Below are 20151 nucleotides of genomic sequence, written 5' to 3' on the forward strand. Positions count from 1 at the left end.
AGCAGACGGAGGAGAAGGCAGCGCATCCTCCTCGCTCCTCAGACCACGGCTTGAGGATCCCAGCACTTCCTTCCCTCCCTTGGGTCCAGCAGAGGAACCCCGAGTTTCCGGAGGTGTGGCACCAGGAACCGCAGGGCCAGAGAGAGGTGGCTCTTGGGGTTTTGCCACTAAGAGGGCTTCTCAATAACAAGGCCAAACCAGGAGAACAGGGTCCCGACCCCACCCACGTGGCTCCCGGACCTCCTCCGCTCCCACCACACAGCCAGCTGGGACCCAGGGAAAACACTGCAGCGCTGATGCAATTAGGAAAATGTTATTTTTCAAATGCTGCCAAATGCTGAGGTTGAATCTGTGACCCTAGAAATGGGAGGGTGTTGGACCAGTGCCTGCCACTTGTGGCCACGACCTAGGGTGGTCACAGAGCATCCCCAGCTGCCGGAGGGGCTGCCCATCCCTGCCCACCTGCTGCTTGGTGGGGGCTGGAGTTCGGGCAGCCCCTCACCTTCCCCAGCTTCTGCACCTGCCCCAGGCTGACCGCTGTTCCCCACCTTCTCCAGCTCCTGCCAGCCACGTGGTCTTCGGTGACTGTGCAGCCTGTGGGGACAGGCTGGGGTAGGGATGCCCCAGCAGCTCATAATGAGGAAGCCGGAGCTCCCTGTGTCCCCAATGCTGCTGGTCCATGGGGGGGGGCACTGCTCACCTGTGGGTGCCGCTCTTTGTGGGCCCCGGGGGTGACTCGCTGCCCTCTGACTTGGGGGTGGGCAGAGAGGTCAGGGGCTGCTGCCCTGAGCATGGGGGCTTTGGGGGCCCTGCGGCCCCTGCCTGGGTGCCCTGGATCGTGGCTGCAGCCAGAACTCCCTTGGGGGTGGAGATGGCGGGTAGAAGATGAAGTCCTGGCCCCCGGGACTGCAGCCCCCCCAGGCCCTGGCCCACCCCTCCCCCACTCTGCTGCCATTACGTGACCATGATCCTGGTGTTGGGGCAGGGTCCTGGGGGTCCCCCAGGAGTCCTGGTGACCCTGCAGGGCAGCTTCGGGCTCAGAGGGCCCTGGGGACAGAGAACAGGGAGCGAGCTATCCCTAAGCCTTGAGGTCACACACCCCGAAGCGTGGGGGCCAGAGGTCAGCTTTTTTTTTTTTTTTTTTTTTGGTATCAGGGATCGAACTCGGGTCCTTGCGCTTGTACAGCAGGTGGGGAAACCACTAAGCTAAATCCCTGGCCCCCGGAGCTCAGCTTTGGCCCAGGTTTCTGCTCTGGATCTGGAAGGAAGGCTGAGTGGGCTGGGCACAGGCTGTGGGGCAGTGAGGGCTGGGCTGCCACAGGTCAAGAGGAGAGGGAAGGGCAGAGGAGGGTGGGAGGGTCCCTATGCCAGCCCCTTGGGGACCAGGGCCAGGGCCGTCCTGAGCACAGGTCCATGAGTTTTTGGCTATGAATGTTTTACTTCCCCAGCCACCACAAGCCTGGGGCCCCTGGATCACCCTGCCCCCGGCACCCCCCGCAGAGCCCTTCTCCCCCACAGGTCCCCCCTCTGCCCCTTCTGCAGGCCCCTCTCCCTGCAGATCCCCTCTCCCCCCTGCAAGTTCCCCCTTGCAGGCCCCCTGTCCCAAGCTTGCAACGCCCCCCCCCCGCCTCTGCCCATCCCCACGTGACCCTCTGGTCCCCACCCCCGCAGGTGCCCTCCCAGTCCCCAGTCTGCTCTTTGGGGGCCGCGTGTCCAGGTGGGGCGCACTGAGGGCTGCTGGCTGGCGTATGCCGCAGGCAGCCCTGTGCCGAGCCGAGGACAGCCCCGGGGACAAGCTCCCGAACGCTGCTGCCAGCTTCAAGATGAGCGACCTGGACTCGGAGGTGCTGCCCCTGCCGCCGCGGTACCGCTTCCGGGACCTGCTCCTGGGCGACCAGCCCTTCCCCAGCGACGACAGGTAGGCGGGTGCACTGTCCCTGGTGCTGAGTCTCTTTGCCTTTCGACTTTACGGGGCGCCTCCGACCCGGAAGTTCCGCTGGGGGTCTGGGGGCGCATTTCCCCAGGAGGGGCTCAGGGGAGGGCATGAAGCGGGGGCTGAGGAACCCCCAGAGGCCCACTTGGGGCTCCGGGGCTCCCCTGCTGGCTCCAGGTTCCAGCCCTGCTGCTCTGCCGATCAGGAGAACAAACAGGGCCGGAAGAAGGGTGCGTGGAGCCTCCGGCTGGAGCCTGGTGTCCTCCAGACTCGGGCTAGGTCGCTTATTAATTATGCATGGAGGGACTGTGCCTTCAAGCTCACCCGTGGTCACTCACTGGGAATAGCAGCATTCCAGCACCTCTGGCTCTCTCGGGCATGAGAAAGGAAAATGAACGAAATCTCCCAGAGGCTGAAGGGCCGGCAGGACACGAGGGAAGTGCTGCTCTTCTCTCCCTCCCTCAAGCAGTGGTCTCGGGTAAACTCCCGGCCGGCCTCGGGCGATGTCAGCCTCACAGTGCCAGGGGGGGGTGGGGAGGGTGTGGGTCGGCAGCCCCGCCTGGGTCTGTTCGGGCTGTTTCTGCCACGATGCGCTGCTCGCTGGCTCAGTCCCCCCCAGCCGTTTCCCCCAGGTGTTGTTATTCAAGTTGGCACGTAAAGTGCCTGAGGTTGCAAATCAGCAGCTCAGCGCCCTCAGCTGAGAAGTGGCTTTGTGAGCGGGCCAGCGTGAGGGTCTCGAACAAGGCCCTGCCCACTGGAAACGCAGTCTCCGCCCCCACTGGCTTCCGCACTGGCGGGGCCAACCCCAAAGTCTCCCTCTGCCCAGAGCAAGGAGCCTGCCAAAGGCTCCTACGGGCCTACGTAGGAGGCCTACGGGCACTTGCCAAAGTGGGTTTCTCTCTGGTTGAAGGAACTGATGTGGCCACAAGTAGGTCCACCTTGAACAGCTGCCCCGGTGAGGAGACAAGTTTGGGTCCTGCTTGGGTTTGGGCGGGCTGGGGTCTGTGGCCAGGGCTCCCACCCTCCTGGGACCCATGCTGGGCCGGGCTGGGGCTACCAGAGGCCGGGCCATGTGCGGAACATCTGCTAAGTCAGCACCAGGGCCTGCTCAGCGGGACCTGGTTCATACTGAAACAGCAGCCTTGGGCTTTCCCCCAGTGTCCGGCAGGAGGCCATGTCCATCTCCCTGTGAGGTGCCCAGGGCTGCAGTGACAGGACAGATGCCTGCCCTGTGGCTGGCGGAACTGTGTTTTCAGGAGCGAGTGGCACAGCTCCCCTGCCTGCGGTCGCCAGGGTCTTCGGGGAGCGTCCCAGCCCCAGGGGCCAGATGGGAGGCTGCTGTCAGACCCGTTGTCCCAGACCTGTGTTTTCAGTTGTAGCAAAATGCATGAAAATTCACCACCCCTGACATGGAGCAGCCTGGCACCCTCCCCGCCCGGGAGTCACTTCCGCTTTCCTCCAGTGTTTCTACACCAGGGCTGCTTGGGCCGAAGCTGCGGGGTGGGCAAGTCTGGCCCTGCCCTGCTCTAGACCGACTCAGCGCTCCTCTGCGAGCCCCAGGTCCCAGGTCAAGGGCAGGAGACCAGGGACCTGCAGGGGTCCCTCATCACCCGAGCCCTGCTGTTTCCCAGCACTTCTGGCTCTGGGTGCAGACCCCAAGCTGAGGGGGAGGTGCAGGGAAGGGACTGGCTTCCCAGGGAACTCCTGGGTCTACCGGACGTGGGCCCCACTGCCCGCAGGCCACTCTGTTCCAGCCACCTGTCCCCCCTCTTGCCGGCCCCTTCCCCGGCTCCATGCCCAGCCCTGGCCCGTGGACCATCACTGACGCCCAAAGGGCCTAGGCCAGCTGAGTGTGCTTGTTCTCCCAGCCCAGGGGAGCAGGGTGGGGCAGGGCACCTGGGAGGCTCAGTACAGGCCACCCCGCCCACCCCGGCTCTGAGGAGGGAGTGGGGAGCTGCACCCCGACTCCTGGGTGGGCAGAGTCAGAAATTTCCTGTTCTCTGGGGAAATAAAGCCACTAGCGGTGAGTCACCACGGCCGCCTGCCGGCCTTGGGGAGCAAGGAGCTCAGCTGCCCACGCAGGCACAGGGCACACCAGGCCTCGCTGCCAGGCTAGCCTCTCACTGGGATGTGAGCACCAGCACACCACCGTGGGGCGGAGCTGGGTGCCCACCCCTTCCAAGGCCCAGTGTGGCCCTGGTGGATCCTGGGGCTTCGGGAGCAGCACTCAGAGGAAGCCGACCTGGCCCTGCAAGGTTGGGGTTCTGGGCTCCCTTTCAGCCCCTTACCCTGGCCTGGGGTTGGCACCCAGAGCTGCAGGCCCAGCTGGCTCAGGACCCCAGCGTCTTAGTTTCCTGTGTCACCTGCCTCCTCCCCCGGCAGCACCTGGAACCCTGGGCTCTCCCCTCCTGCACCCCGAAAACCCTAGTGAGGTCCTGGGGACATGGGCTCAGGATTGAGTCCCCAGCGGGCAGCTGGAGGAGGCAGAGGACAGGGTTGTGTACTCCCACCCCTGTCTCCTGGTCTGTGACCTGGAGAGGAGCCCTGGCCACTCAGGAGGGGATGGGACAGCTTGGCACACAAGGCGGACAGTGCCCGCGGCTCAGCTGGCTGAGGGGCTGAATGGCTGGAGATGTGTTGGGGAGCCCCTGTGGGCATAGGTGACCTGCCGCTGGCTGCTCTTGGCCCGCTGTGCCCACAGGTGGAGGCAGGACCAGCTCGGGGTCTGGGTCCAGGCAGGCAGTGAGTGGCACCAGATGCCCAGGGAGTGGCCACCCCAGGCAGAGGAGGGACTGGTCCTGGCTGCAGGGCTCGCCTAGTGCCAGGGCTCCTGGGTGGGCCAGGCAGGCCTGCGTGGGGAGCCCGGCCCCAGAGGGCCCCGCCCAGGCTGTGCTGCTCCTGCCAGCAGAACAGACCGCTTGGTTGCCTGGAGCGGCACTGTGGGGTGTTTTCTCACACACCAGGGGCGAGTGGGCAGGCAATCTGGCCCAGCAGGGCAGGAGCACAGGGCCGCCGCCTTGAGGACAGAGTCCCGCTGCCTGCAGCAGGCGGCTGTGGAAAGGGACCCCGAGGGCCTGCGGGGGCAGGGTGGGTGCAGGGAGGAGCCACTGCTCAGCTCCTGTGGTGGCTCTGGTCCCTGGGGTTCGTCCTTCCCAGAGCTGCTGAGCTTGGAAACACTGTTGGCCCTGTGGCCTCCTGAGGGTACATTTAAAATCCTACCTCGGGCCTGCCCGGGGCAGGGCTGGCTGGCAGCTCTGCCCAGAGTCACCACACCGTCCTCTCATGCTGCCCAGGCAGGTCCTTGCCCAGGAATCAGCTGGGACCCAGGCACAGGGTAGAGGGGTTGGGGTCCCTGGTTGGGGACAGCTTGGCTCCGTGGACTTGGGGCTGCTCCAGGTGGCAATGTGCAGCCTCTTCCTGCAGCCTGCAGGATGAGTCAGTCCAGTTGGCACAGGGAGGGCGAGGAGGGGTCTGAAAGCCCGAACTGTCGGTCCTGCTTGTTGTCTGGGTGGTGACTGCAGACTTCCCGAGGACTTGCTGAGCAGGGCATTGGCCGAGTCTCCCGATTTGGCTATGTGTGCAGCCAGCCTCTCCCTAACACCCTGCGGTGAGCAGGGAGCAGGTCCCGGGTGGTGGCCCTGGTGGGAGAACCAAGAGCCCTCGGCACCCTTCTTGCTGCCGCCCAGGGGGCCAGGAGTGGGCAGATCAGCCATGGAGGGTGAGGAGCCACGGAGGCCAAAAGAGGAGCAGCACCCCAAGCTGTGTCCTCCCTGGTAAGGCAGGCAGCTCCCTCACCCAGGGGCAGTGGGGCTCAGGGGATCTGATTAGTACTTCTGAGAAATGCCTCTGCCCGCCTCACACCCTGGGGACACTCAGAAGCTGTTGAATGCAAGGCCCAAAACCAGATTCCTCCTGAACTAGCATTAAACAGAACCTGACGCCCAGGGGGAGAGGAGCCAGCGCCCACAGGATTATAGAAACCGAGGTGGGTTGGGTGCTGTACCGGCCAGCTTTCCCCAGTAGGGTCACAGCGCCCGGTGCCCTTCGGCTTTGGGGTTCAGGGGTGCAGTCTGTGGTCGCTGCTGGACGGCACGTCTGTCATAGTGGAGGGGCACTGCAGAGGAGAACTGCGCTGCTGGACCGAGAGGCAGAGCAGGAGGCGAGCACCAGCAGCCGCAGGCCCTCCGGTTCAGTGACCTCCTCCAGCTGGGGCCTGTGCCCCAGCAATTCAGCCATGAGGTCACTGGCCCACGGATGAGGACAGTCACCTCTCAGGGTCTCTATGCAGTTGGACTGAGGGAAGTCGTGCTGGGCACGGGCCCTTTGCAGGCCCTGGAGCTTGAGGTACAGGACCCTCCTTGGCTGCGACAGGCCTCTGGCTCAGGGAGGGGACAGCATTGGGGAGGTGTCTGGGGGGAGGTGCTGCAGAGCAGGCTGAGGTCGAACCTGGACCCCAGCTCCTCTCCACAGCCCTCGCTGAGCAGGGCAGAGGCTCTGGGCTGACCCCAGCCTGTCGGCCCGGTGAGTAGGCCCCGGAAACCCAGGGACAGGAGTCCCTCTGGGCACAAGGCTGCTGAGCCTTGGAAGGCTGAGGCTGAGGGTCTGAGCCCAGCAGCTCCCCCATCGGCTTCTGTTGCCCGAGACGTGGGCATGACACCCCTCAGGCCCCAGCCTCAGGGTTCCAGTCCCAGCAACAGCTTTCCATGCCCCGCTTCTAAGTCTCAGCAAGACCACCCAGGAAGGCGAAGCCCCCCTGCCTGCTGGACCCCTCAAGACCCTGCTCAGACTTGCCTGGCTGTCACCAGCCTGACCATTAGCTAGTGGACACCCTCCCCGTGAGAGTCCCACTGTTCTGGGGGGCCACTCCGGAGACCGACCAGGGCCCAAAAGAGGGCCTGGCCATGGCGAGGGGAGACCCCTGCCCCTTCTGGAAGGGGTCTCATGCCTGGCAATGCTGCTGAGGGAAGGGTGGCTTTGGGCCCACGCAGTGCCCGCCCTCCTCACCTGTCCCCCAGCACCAGCCCGTCCAGAGCCCCACCCTGGTGGTGGCATCTCAACCCCTACGCCCACCTGGATCTCTGACAGGAGGGCGACCATGGGACTGTCCACAGGACCCCTGCCAGCTCTGAGCAATGATCCCCAAAGACCTCTGTGTCCAGTCCTTGGACCTGAGGTTGACCTTGTATGATCTCGGAGGTGATTCAGTGAAGGCGCCTAAAATCGGGTCAAGGTCCTCCAGGGACACAAGAGGACACAGGGCCTGCTGGCAGAGGGCTGAGCCTCCCTCCGTAGCACCAGGGCCTGGAGCCCTAGGCCGGCTGGCTGTGTCGCAGGTTCCACCACTGCCTGAGCTAGCACTGGGCAGATCCCGCCCTCGATGTGTGTTTGGTAAACAGCCTGTGTCCAGTCCTCTCCGGAAGCCTGGCCATGTGGACATGGACGCTTCCAGCGCCGCACCTGATCGCCCAGCCTGTGGCCACTGACCTCGGCCCCGGGAGACCCTAGAAATTGGAGCTAGCTGCACTGCGGTGACCTGCAGAGTGGGAAGTGAACGGGCTCCGGGCTTGGGCACTGGTTACTGGCGCTGGCGTCTGCTGGCCTCCCAGGGGGTTCAGAGTCCCTCGGAAGCTGGACACTGGGTCTAAACGCCTGGCGGACCCAACTTGCCCGACTCAGGCAAGAGACTGCTGCAGATGCCACTGTGACCTTGTGTTGCCACGGGCTTGATGGGGGTGGCCACCGGGCTCACCAGGCAGCCACACTTCCTCCTTGTCCCCTCGAGGTGACTGCCCTCCGTCCTGGGGTGCGGCTGTCTTGTTCTGCAGCTCCGTTCCTAAATCCGAGCCTCACCTGCAGGAAGCAATGCTGGTCTCCATCAGCCAGGGCCCATTGTGCACCCCAAATTCTAAGTCCTGCCGAAAACACCCTCCACCCTTTCTCTTCCGTCACTGGTTCCGAGTAAGCGGATGTGCCGTGGGGACAGGAGAGGTATCTGCTTCCCGTTCTTCCCCTCGGGACCACGCATTGACACCTGGCCTGCATAGGTTCACATGATGGGCTGGGTGAGGCCCCAGAGACGCCAAGGAACCGGTCCTAGCAGCCTGGAAATCCGTGACCGTGCGGCAGAAGGGACTCTGGAAGTTGATAAGGTGAAGGCCTTGTGTTCTCCAGGCACCCAGGGCCGTCCCAAGGTCCTTATGCCAGGGGACAAGCGGGTCAGAGGGGTAAGGACCACACCTGAGATCAGGGTGAGGGACGAAGGCCAAGCCGAGGGTCACGGGGTGCTGGGTGCTGGCCAAGGCCAGAAGCACTGCCCGGCCCCCCTGGGAAGCCAGCCCACCCTGCTTACGTCTCAGGGCCTCAGGACCACGATGACTGCGTGTTGCTCTGAGCCGCTAGTGCTGAGGTAGCTGGTTATGGTACCTGTCCAGCCTGCTTCATCAGTGTCCCCCGATGCTCAGCTGTCCCAACCTGGTCAGTGGCTCCTGGACCCTGTAGTGACCCTGCTCCTCCTCAAACCTCCATGTCCTCGGAGGAGGCCGTGCACACCCGCGTCCTCCCCGCCCGGCTGCCCAGGCTCCTCCAGGGCGGCTTCCTGGTGGGGCACAGATGGGGCGCCCGCCCGCTGTGTGCCTTTCTCTCGCCGGTTTGGAATTGGTACAGCATGCAGCAGACTGCTGCTTCTGTCACACTTGCCATGAGTGACCCTTGGGGCGTGTGGGCATGTTCCGCCTCCTCGGGTGCCTAGTTTGGCTCCTAGAGCTGCCATGTCCACCCCTGCCGGGAAGGGAAGGGGGTCCTGGCGCATCACCGTACTCAGAGGTCTCACCGCATCGGGTGTGGGTGCGTGGTGGCCAGGTGGAGTCCTCCTGTGCCACCCTTGTCCTCAGCCCTTGGTCCACCCGGGCTGCCGGCCCCGCCTGCTTAGCTCGGTCCCCGCAGGCACAGGCGAGGGCTCTTCCTCTCTGGGTCCCCAGAGCACTCTCCGCCTTCAGCTCAGTAGAGGCGGGTCCTATCTGGGTGTGGCCTGTCCCGTGGTGGATTCCCTGGAACCAGCGCCCTGCTCCCAGTTCTACATGCTTTGGGCCCTGGCCTGGGGACACAAAGGGCCCTCAGGTAGGCGTCCTCCCTCTCCCAGGTCTGCACCCGCCGGCATCACAGAGCCGTCCGTCCGAGCGTCTGTCCAGACAGTGAGCCGATTTGTAGCTGGGGCTCTTCTCGTCCTTGCTGGCTTGGAACTGGCTCTGTAATAACTGGGATGCTGTCTGGTCCCAGATGGCTTCCGCCTTCCGGGGCTCTGCTGGCTCCCTCCTTACCTTATCGCAGGAGATAAACACACTCATTGCTGCTCTGAGTGCTCCTTCTATTGAGCCTTTTGCGCCCGAGGCGGATGTGGTGCCCGGGCCCAGAGTGCCCTTTCCTGACTCCACCCACTCACACTGTGAGGCGGTTCTCGGTTCTCGGTCTGGCCATCTCCTTCTTTGCCTCTCCTCTCCTCTCCGACGCTGCCTCGCTCCTCCTCTCTGAGTTTATTCACTCACGTTACTTGTGGTAACGCACACAGGCGCTGAGTTCACTGCTCTAGCACCTTTGGAGCACGCGCCTCAGTGCACCAGGCACCCTCACCCTGGTGCCACTGGTGCCACCGCCCGGCCGCAGGGCGCCTGTCTTCCCGGCTGAGCTCTCCCTGGGGGGCGCTGACCTTGTCTCCCTCCCCAGCCCGGCACCCCCACTCCACACCGTTTCTGGGATTCTGACGACTTCGGACTTGTCTTCTGTGACTCCCCACAGCGTCCCCCGGGTCCCGGCACACCAGGCCGCATGGCCTCTGGGTGTGGGTGAACACACGTGGCTGCCCACCGCCCGTCCACAGACACCTGAGCCATGCCCTTGTGGTGGCTCTGCCCCTCCTCCCTTTCCACTGTACCCACCTGTGTGTGATGTCGCCACCTCTCACAGCCCCAGGCACGGGGACGGCCCGATGGCCTGTCTCCAGGACACCCAAGAAACGTCCTTGCCCACGTCAGGACTCCCAGCTGGGGGCCCCGGGGCTCTGTGCCCTTTCCCCTGGGTGGGTGGGGGCTCACGCTGGTCCCAGGTGCCTGGACAGCCCAGGTGCCTCCCACCAGATGAGGACACAGGTGAGGAGAGCCTGGCTGCGCTGAGCGTTCCCTAGCCACCCCACTTTGGCCTCTGCAGCTCGGTGGGTGTACTCCACAGCTCCCTCTGTGGCCCCTGATGTGGAGGTGTCTGTGATGCTGGCCTGAGCATCCCTGCTGGTGCCTCAGTTATGGTCACTGCCTTTTATTCAACTGTTCATGTCCAGAGGTTTGGGGAGGCTCCTGGATGGCCCCCAGAGCTGTTCTACAACTGCCCAACACCTGCCTGGCCCCACTGTCCTCACCCACTCTGAGCTGGCCTTGGGCTATACTGCTCCTTTACAGCAACCCCAGCAAGCTGGGAGCTTTGGCTGCAGTGCTGGGCCGGGACCCAAGGGTCCCCTCTGTCCCAGGCGCCACCGGGATGTCGTCCACAGGCGGGGTGTGGAGGCCCAGAATGGTGGCCCAATGCACTGTGGGACTCCTGTGCTGCCCATCTCCAGTGCACCCCCCATATACCCCCGGCCTGAGCCCAGCCCTCCCTGCCCAGTCCTGCGGGGGCCCGGCCACTGCCACCCTCAACACACCGAGGGTCCCCCCACGCTGCTGCGTCTCCTGCCGCCCGATGAAGCCCCCTCCCGAGGGCTGCTCGAAGCATGTCCGGCATGATGCCCACTGGGACCCGTGGCGTTTTCCTTGGGCTTCGGGATGTCTGTCTCATGGGGCCTTGGGGTGCAAGACCCGGGTCTGGGAACCCGGAGCCCACCTCCCTCGGCTCACCCTGGCCATACGTTCTGCCTGCTGGGCACTCCCCATGGTGCCACAGGCCCAGGGAAGTGGGGAGAGGTCCGGGAGCAGCAGTTCCCAGAGATGCAGGGTGGGGACTGTGTGCCCCATTTCTGAGGGCTGTTGGTGTAAGTTCAGGGTGAGCCAGGCCATGCCCCCAGCTAGAGGGGGTGCTGGGGGGGACACTGAGGCCCACCTCCCTCCGCATGGCTTCTGGAGGCACCCTGGATGGCAGGGCCATGGTGGTTTACATCCAGACGGCCCAAAGCCTCCCGTGCTCAGAGGGGTGGCTTGTGAAGGACATGGGGCCTGGGCAGAAGCCGCAGGCCGCCAGGGCATCACCGGAAGCCTCCTCCCCTTGCCCTGCTGCTGGTCCTCGTGCTGGGCGCACCTCTCCCCCTTCCAGGCCCGTTTGCCATGGCATTGACCATGCAAGGACTGAAACTTCTAAACTTCGCCAAGGAGGCCTCCCCCGCTTTAAGCTGTGGGCCCCCAGCCGTGTGCCAGGAGACGAGCCTGGGCCGCGCTGCAGCTGTGGAGGACAGTGTGAATCCGAGAGCCGCAGCCACGCTTCTAGTGCCAGCACCTGCCACCGTTACCTGCCTGCTACCTGGGCAAGCACCTAGGGCCCAGTCTGTGAAACGCAAGGGCCGGGCTAGAAAAGCCCCGGAATGTGCCCTACAGCGCCGGGCTCTGCATCGAGATCCTGGGTTCAAATCCTTGCCCTGCTTCTTCCAGCTTCAGTTTCCCAGAGGAGCTGTGTCCTCTCTCAGCGCCTCAGTTTCCCTCCTTTGCACAATGGAAAAACCTGCCCAGGTTGCTTCTGTTGGTGAGATGGCCCTGCGAAGGCCCTGCTGGGCACTGCCACACCACGTAGCTGCCATGTGCACAGTGGGATTTATGCCCAGCCTGGCACCGGGGCACCGACAGAGCGGTGCTGTGGCTGTACCTTGGCAGCTCTGGACAGGAAACGGGGGCGGGACCCTGGGTGCCCGCGGGGGAGGCCCAGCACTGCGCTCATGGCCCCACCTGGGGGGGCCTGGGCCCAGCTCCCTTGGGCCATGCCAAGTGCCAGGCCAGGGTCCCTAGGACCCCAGAGGGCTGTGTCCGGGCACGCGCGGAACGAGAAGGGCTCCGGCCCCTCTCCAGTGGCCCTGACGGGGGACAGGTGAGGGCCAGGGGTCCCCGCGTACCCTCGCCCCAGCTCCCTCCTGCTGGTGCTTCTGGTCCAGGGCGGGAAGTCCTCCCGCGGGACCCAGCCCTGCGCCCTGCGGGGCGGAGCGGAGGCCCCCTCCCTGGCCGGTTCCACTGCGGCGGCGCGGGCTGCGGAGCGAGCGCGAGCGATGGTTGCGCCTGGCGCCGCCCCCGCGCTCCCTCCCGCCCGGGCTCCCGCAGGATGGCGCGGGCCAAGCTGCCGCGCTCGCCGTCCGAGGGCAAGGCGGGCCTGGGGGGCGCACCGCCGGCCCCCGAGGAGCCGCACGGGCTCAGCCCGCTACTGCCAGCCCGTGGCGGGGGCTCCATGGGCAGCGACGTGGGCCAGAGGTAGGGGCGCGGTCTCCACCGCGGGGTGGGGGGCCCCAGGCTCGCATAGCATCGCTGGCTGGGTCCCTGCTGCAGCCGGGCGGGAGGGCAGGGGCTGCCTTGCCCCGGGCACCTGGCCACGGGCATCTCTGGCTGGCTCTGGGCGCCTGGGGCCCCCCAGTCCTGCTCTGAGGACACTGTAGGTAAACACGGGGCGCTGTGACAGGGGCCCCTCAGGGTGGGGGAGCAGGCACTTCCGGGGAGGAGGAGGCTCTGGCCCTCCCGGGATCACGCCCAGTGCAGCGCTGCCCTGTCCAGCACCTCTGGGCCCCGGGGCAGGGCGCAGCACCCACTTCACAGTGAGGACCCCGAGGTCCCTGCAGCATGTGTGGCCCGCACCTTCCTGAGCCAGGAGCCAAACCGGGATGATTCAGACCCGGCCCGCTGTGGGCACCGTCGTGGGCAGACACCTGGGCTGGGTGGAGGGTCCAGGCCAGGCCGGGCAGGGCTGGCAGGGGCTTGGCAGGGCCCGGGCCGACAGATGGCCTGGTCCTGCCCCCACTGCCCTGGGGGAGGCCGCTGTTCCCATTTGCCAGGAGAGACTGTTGAGGGTAAGTGCGTGGCTAATGGGCAGCGCAGGCAGGAGGGTGGTGAGTGCTGCCGGGGCCCTGGGGACCGCCCCTCCCCTCCTCTCTCCGGACACTCGGCCTGGATCCGGGAAGCTGCCCTGCCGCGGCCCCTGGCCCTGCAGAATGGGCGCAGGGATGGAGGCTCTGCCAGGCTGCACCTGGCCAAAGCCCCGCCTGGGAGCTGCAGGAGGCCGCCTCCTCCAGGAAGCCCTGGGCGTACAGGCCGCAGCTGGCCTACCCTCTCTCCAGGGGCCCTCTCCCAGCCCTCCAGGACCCCCGGGGTGGGGTGGCTCCGAGGTGGGCTGTGGGTCTGCTTTGGGATGGCACTAGGGAGCCAAGGCAGGTTCCGAACAGAGGGCACCTGGCAGACTTTCGAGTCAGGAACCAGAGTCCGGCGGTGAGACTGGAGTGGGGAGCCAGTGCTGCCACAGCCCGTTCCGCACACAGGGCCCCCAGGGCCAGCCAGGGCAGAGGAGGGACCCTCCACTCTGTCCAGACGGCGGGTGTGGCCCCGCCCAAAGCACCCCACACCCTGTATCTGCCCAGTGCCTCCCTCCTGCCCCAGACTGGCTGGGGAGGGGCCGGGTGCTTAGAGAGCGTGACCCAGGAGCTGCCGACCTGTGGGCCCCAACCGGATGGGCTGGGCATAGGGTGACCCTCAGGGAGCCACCGACCCCTTCTGGCCCTCGACAGCCCCGGGTCCCGGCAGGCCTCCCGCCTGGCACAGCCCGCACCCCCTCTTCTCCCTTGACTCACCCCAGGCTGGTGGGGTTTCCAAGGCAGCCACTGGAGCTGTGCCCTGGGGCATCCAGCGCCTGGGGTGGGCATGGGTCTTGTGCTGCAGGCTCAGGTAGGGGAACCGAGCAAAGACAGGGGACCTGGGGGAGGCAGGAAGCAGGGGCCCCCGTGGGAGCGGACAGGGTCCCAGGAGGGCAGGGGTAAAGGGGGCTCCCAGGGGAAACAGGGCTGAGGGAAGGGGGTCTGGGGCAGTTGGGGAGTAGCTGCCCGGGCAGCCGAAGGCTGGAGGGTGGAGCTGGGGCCGAGGCCACTGTGTCATCAGCACCCACAGCAGCGTTCTGGGATGAGACAGCCTAGGGTTTCAATGCAAAGCAGGATGAGGCCCTTGGGGTGGGGCTGCAGCATGTCCACTGCCATTGCCCTCCCAGCCCTGGCCCCATCCCCACAGGGCCCCTCTGAGCCTGGCATCAGAGCGGCTCTGTGCATGGAGGACCCCAGGGACCAGGTTGGCTCTGCACGCAAGGCTGGGGGCAGAGGCAGGGGTGCAGGGTCCGGAAGCCCCTCCCAGTGGCACCCAGCCAGCCTGCACCTGGCCAGCCCAGGGTCCGCCGTCCAGTTGCCCCTTCCTGTCTCTGTCCACCCGTGGCAGCTGTCTGTAGGTGACTGGGACCCGCCCAGGGCTCCCAGCCACGGTCCTTCCCACCGGCCCTCACCCTGTGTGCCCTCTTTGCCAGGCCCTGGCCCCCGGAAGCTGGCACTGCCTCACCAGCACATGGCTGCTCCCTGTCCAGTGCCTATTCTCAGTCCCAGGCTGTCATGGGCCAGTTCCTCCCCACACCCCTGAGGCCCCCTCAGGCTCCAGGGGCCCCTGGCCTTGTCGCCAGGACACTAGGACTTGTGGTGACCCAGCCTGGAAAGTCCAATACCTGCTTGCCCCGGCTGCTCTGGGCTCCAGGGATGTCCCCCAACAGTGCGCTCACTGGGACCCACCCAGCCCTGCAGGCCCAGGCTCACAGTGGCCCCCATGCCCTGCTTCTCCCCCTCATCCCTCCACTCCCCACTGCCTGGTCGTACACCGCAGCTCCGCACGCACCGTCCCCCGAGCACCCCTTAGGAAGTCGCCACCGTGCACGTCCCACTGGGTTGTGCTCGAGAGCCCGTCTTCTCGCAGGTCCCTCCCTCCGTTTCAGCTTCCCCTGCACTCTCTGGAGCGTGCCCGTCTGGGTGGCTGGTGGATCCTTGACCCCAGAATGGGCACAGTGGACAGCCAGACGCCTGGTCCCTCCAGGGACAGGGGTGGCATCATCAGGTGGCCCATGAACTGGCAGGGCCACTTCCACACAGGGCTTAAAACAACAGCCGTTGGGCCAGGGATGTAGCTCAGTGGTGCTGCGCCTGCCTGGCAAGTGCAGAGTTCTGAGTTCGATCACCGGTACAAAAAAGAATAAAAACCAACAGCAGTTCAGTTCTGTGTAGGCTTGGAGGCTGGACGAGTCAGAGGGGGTGTGGCAGGCCGACTCCCGGGGGCTCCTCCCTCCCTCCATGCAGGTCAGGCACCCTGGGCCAGGGCCACCTCCACCCGCTCACTGAGGGAGGGGCCAGGCACCCTCTCCTTCCTGCCCTCGTGGCCCTGGAGGCCTGCATTTCTGCCAGTGGAGAGGTTGCTTTGGGGATTTTGAGGGAGGTGGCTCTGGAGTCCTCAGAGGAGCTGGTCCAGAACAGCCCTGGCCACCCCACCCTGCCCAGCCCCGCGGTGCCTGCCCAGTCCTTGGTGTCAGCTGCCCAGCAGCCGTCTGGGAACCCCGGGGCCAAGCTGCTCAGCCTGGCCTGGTGGAGGGGTGCCCAGCCCGCCATCCCCTGGTCTCTCTGGGGGCAGGGCCACCTGCAGATGGCGCATGGTCCTGTGCAGGGGCTGCTCTGCCACCCTCTGCTTCCTGGGTCGCGCAGGCCTGGGCACGCTTGGCACTGAGCAGGGAGGGCTGGTGTCCTGGTGTGCTGGAGGTGGGCCGGCCTCTCACAAGGGGCTGCACGTGGAGGTGGGCCGGCCTCTCACAAGGGGCTGCACGTGGAGGCGGGGGTGGGGTGGCCTGCGGCTTCCTGGGGCTGTGGGTCCGGCCTGGCTTCCGTCTGCCTGCATGCGGGGCTCCCCAGTGCTCCTGCCGCACCCCAGGGCTCTGCAGGTCCGACCCTGCCAGGAGCCCCGACCTGGCCCAGCAGCCGGCCCACCTACTGTTCTCTGCACTGACGCGTCGCCCTGTGTCCCAGGCTGCAGGTGGAGGATTTCAGCCTGGACTCCTCCCTCTCCCAGTAAGTGCCTTGCAGGGGGGGCTCATCTTGAGGACAGACATGTCCTCACTCCCCTGGTGGACCGGTCCCGTGGGAGTCGCTCTGCCTAGGCAGGGGGCAGGGGCACAGCTGGCACCCCTGGCACTAGGGTGCCAAAGAGGAGGAGCCAAAGAGCTGCGAGGTGGGTGCCCCAGCCCTGCAGCGTGGCCAGGCTGCCAGCAGCACCTGGAGGCAGCACAGCCAGCGAGCAGGTGACTCCTGGCCCAGCCTCAGCACTGCCTGAGCTGGGCTCAGCTGAGATTGAGGGCCGGCGGCGGCGGCGGCTAGGGTGGGAAAGCCAGCGCCCCTCAGCGCATCCCCCTCCAGGCCACCATGGTCAGTCAGGCCTCCAGGCGGGGCTGTGTATTTCGCGAATGAACGCCATGGTCGGCAGTGGTAAGCGTGGTTCATGAATGTGCAAGGAGCGCCCTTTGTGAGGCCCGGGCCAGTCTCGTTATCCCCGGGAGCCGTGGGCCACAGCTGGGCCGCAGCCTGAGTGTCCTGCCTGGCACCCCTACGGGGCAGTGGGTAGTGGTGCCCCCTGCCTCAGGGCTCTCACCCTGGGGAGCTGGGCCCCGGGCCGGCAGGGGGTGTGGATGGCATGTGGCCGGCCCTGTGGGAGCAGATTCTCCGGACCCTCGGAGGCCTGAGGCCAGGCCAGGAGTCCGCTGGTCCCAGGAAGGCCGTCTCGCAGGGAGAGCCGAGCCAGGGTCATGGGAGCAGTCACTGGCCACTCGGGACCCTCCCCCTAGACTCCCGGCTGAGGGCCCCACCTGCTCCTGGGCGCTTTGGGGCTGGGCCTGGCCGTCCCTGGGGTGGCCTGGGGCCCGGGGAGCAGCAGCAGAGCCTCTGCCCTCCCATCCCCTAAGCTGGGTCCAGAGCACTCGGGTCTCCACGTGCCCTGGGGGCGTCTCAGGCAGGAGACAGGTGAGCCTGCAGGCTGGGCTGGGGTGCCAGGGTCTCTGCGTGCATGGGGGCCGGGCACACAGCACAGTCGGGCTGCCCCCGGCCTGCTGCTGCCTCCTCCAAATAGCCCGCCCTGCCCTGGCCCTGGCCCATCCCGTGCATGCTGAGGACCATGGGGCTGGCTGCTCCCCTGTGCAGCCACATGGCCCCAGGCCCCGGACCGTGTCCTTCCCCATGACGCCTGTCACTGTGTCCTCCCTGTGAGCCTGGCGCATGGGCTCCTCCCCCCCAGCACCCAGGGGAACCGTGGGAGGGAGCCTGTTGCCCTCCCTCCCTGAGAGCCAGCTGGGTGGGCAGGTGAGGGGCGGGCCCAGGTCTGGCTTCCCGGCGGGCATGGGTCTCAAGGCTGGGCCCTGACTGCCAGGCAGTGCTGCTCTGTGACCCCGGGAGGCCCCATGGTGCCCATGCGGCCGGGTGCAGGGTGGGCCGGGCTGCTGGGGACCCCGCTGGGCTTGGTCCCGCTGCCCCTGCCCTAGCAGCTGTCACACCTGTGCCTCGCACACCTCGGGAGATGGACAGCTTTAATCTACTTTTTGTGGTGGTTGGAGGAGGAGTGGGAGGCCACAGTTCCTTAAAAAATGACAGCGAAGGCGGCCTCATTAATTTCCCTGGCATCACGGGGCTCAGGCCTCGGAGCCAAGCTGCCAGCCTCACAGCTCCTGTGCTCCGGGTGGAGAGCAGGGTGTCCCCGACCCCTGGAGGCAGGCGCTGACCCCGAGCCCTGGGGCTGGGCAGATGGTGTCCACCCAGACCCCCCCCAGTGCCGGGCCAGGGTCATGGCCACCCCGGGCCACGGGGAGGATGTGGTGTCACAGCACAGTCTTCATTTCCTGGCTGGGAAGAGACAGCAGCTCCGGACGCCAAAGCTCCTGGTCTCTGTGGGTGGCAGTGTCTTCTGAGCTCAGGGCCAGGGCCAGGGCCAGGGCCAAGGCTAAGGCTGGGAGGCGCAGAGGTGGACGTGGGAATGGGGCACAGTGGCCGGAGCTGGAAGGCCGCACGTCCAGTGAGGGGAGCTGTCGCCCGCCTGGACAGGGGAGGCTAGATGGGCGCCTCAGGCCTGGAGCCTGGAAGGTCAGAGGTCAGCCTGAGCCGGGGCGGCCAGGGATGCCTGTGCTGGTGTCCAGCTGTCCATGTTTAGGGGTGGGGTGGGAGTCGGGAGGATGAGGGACTGGGGTCCTGACCAGGGCTCCATGAGGCCCCGTGGACACGGAGGAGGCAGAAGAGATGTCCAGAAGCTCCACTCTGCTTGGAGGACACGGGCCGTCCCTGGGGCCCTGGCAGTGAGGGTGGGTGCTGAGGCCCAGCACTAGGGGAGCCCCTGCCCCACACTGCCCCCGACCTAGGACCAGACAGAGCAAGGCCCCGGCCGGTAGCCTGTCCTGTCCTGCCGCGGCCCTGCTCCTCGGTGAGAAGAGCGTCTGATAGAGCCACTCCCAGGCCCTCAGGCGAGGAGTGCTGGGCACGGTGGCCATCCCCCGCACCCCGGCACTGGGCACCAGCAGCCCCGGTTGGCCCCTGCCGCTTTGTGGGAGGCCCTGCCTGCTGCCAGGCCAGGAGTCCAGGGGACCCGCTGGGCCTTGCCCTCGGGTGAGGCCCGGCCCACCTCCCTGGCTCTGGAGTGCTGGGTTGGCAGAGCCTCTGTGACTGAAGCGTCTCCAGCCCCAGCAGGGCACAGGGCATCCACACCCCTGGCTCTGTGTGTGCCACGCTCGGGGCAGTGACTTGTAAACTCTTTTTGGATATCGGGGCAGCGAGCCCCACCAAGCAGGGGCATCAGACTCTGCCTGCCTGGATGGGGGCGGTGCCCGCACAGGGGCAGTGCCCAAACCGGGGTCTCAGAGCCACCTGTCTGTGGGCAGTGGCAGGGTGGGGACAGGGACCTGGGCCGGTGTAGCCTTGCCTGCAGGCAACCCAGGACCATCCTGGCAGCAAACTCAGCCCGCAGTGGTCTGTCCCTCCCCTGCCCCACCCTGACCCCATGCTGTGCTGTGGACCCCACCTGAGTGCCACCAGACCCTGTGCTGCCCACACCGGCCTCCAGTAGGGGGCGCACACAGCCTGGCCCCAGGCATCTGTCCCCCTCTTGGGCCCAGCCCCAGGCTCATCCCTGCCATGCCCACCTGGAGTCCGACCCCTGTCCTGCCCACAGGGTCCAGGTGGAGTTCTACGTAAATGAGAACACCTTCAAGGAGCGGCTGAAACTGTTCTTCATCAAAAACCAAAGATCCAGTGAGTTGGGCGGGCAGGACAAGGTCGGGTTCAGGGTGGGCTGGGCAGAGTGGGTGGCTGTGTGGCTCAGTGGTGGTCTCGGGACCACACACCTTCCCACTCTGTAAGAGCAGCACGTCTTCAGGGAGTGGGGCGGCCCTGTCAGCGTGCCATCGCTGAGGCCAGACAGCGCTGGGGCTCGATGGGGGCGCCTGTCCCCTCCATTCCCCTCCCAGGCTGGATTCAGGGAGGGCCATCCCTCCGAGCCCCGCCTGCTCCCAGCCCAGACGCGCCCGCGCCCGGAGCCTGGGCCCCAGGCCTTGGGGCGTACCTGCAGGTGTGGGCTGGTCCCCAGAAGCTCTGCAGCCCCCAGGTAGCCCAGGGTGTGGGGAGGACTGGCCAGGGCCCCGGAGGACCTTTGGAGAGACCCCCAGGCAGGACTGGGCTGCTCCCGCGTCCCTGGCTGACACCCCTGCCCACAGGCCTGCGGATCCGGCTGTTCAACTTCTCGCTCAAGCTCCTCACCTGCCTGCTCTACATCGTCCGCGTCCTGCTGGACAACCCGGCACGAGGGATCGGATGGTGGGTGCCAGGCCACCAGGGCCGGGGTCTGGGCTGAGCCTGCCTGGCGGGCACAGGGCTGTGGGGTGACCCGCACGCAGCCCCCGTGCCCAGCCCCTCAGCCAGGGCGGTGTCCACGTGGGGAGCGGGGTCCTACCCGGTACCCTGAAGCTGTCCTGGCCGGGAAGGCAGAGGGTCTGCGCCACAAGGTCCTTGTGTCACCCTAGCCTGCGGGGCTGCATGCGGCCCTGGGCCCCTCCCCATCTCTGGGTCCCTGTCTGACCCCCCGGGGACCTGTGGCGTCCTCCTCCTTGGCCACTCATCCACTCCCACGTCGAGGAGGTGGGACCTGCAGTCCAGTGGCCCCAGGCGTCCACAGAGGGAG

General features: G+C 66.4%; 1 protein-coding gene across 15 annotated transcripts in view; it reads left to right on the forward strand.

The window, feature by feature from the left end:
• The first annotated feature begins 1686 nt into the window (after positions 1 to 1686).
• Positions 1687 to 20151, forward strand: part of Kcnt1 (potassium sodium-activated channel subfamily T member 1) — a 41654-nt gene continuing 23189 nt past the window's right edge. For 7 of the 15 annotated variants that reach the window (XM_021261673.2, XM_087182937.1, XM_087182935.1 and 4 more), the window contains exons 1-4: positions 12199 to 12360; positions 15972 to 16013; positions 19147 to 19226; positions 19688 to 19787. In XM_021261673.2, coding sequence (XP_021117332.2) covers positions 12215 to 12360; positions 15972 to 16013; positions 19147 to 19226; positions 19688 to 19787 — 368 coding nt within the window. In that variant the 5' untranslated portion in view covers positions 12199 to 12214. Of the gene's footprint in view, positions 1919 to 12195; positions 12361 to 15971; positions 16014 to 19146; positions 19227 to 19687; positions 19788 to 20151 lie in introns of those variants that run through there. The other 8 variants (XM_004848872.4, XM_087182940.1, XM_021261672.2 and 5 more) reach the window with 5 other exon arrangements.

The sequence above is a fragment of the Heterocephalus glaber genome, unplaced genomic scaffold (assembly GCF_053883595.1).
Source record: "Heterocephalus glaber isolate CG9 unplaced genomic scaffold, H.glaber_assembly_v1.0 deba00001479, whole genome shotgun sequence".
NCBI classification, from domain to species: Eukaryota; Metazoa; Chordata; class Mammalia; order Rodentia; family Bathyergidae; genus Heterocephalus; species Heterocephalus glaber.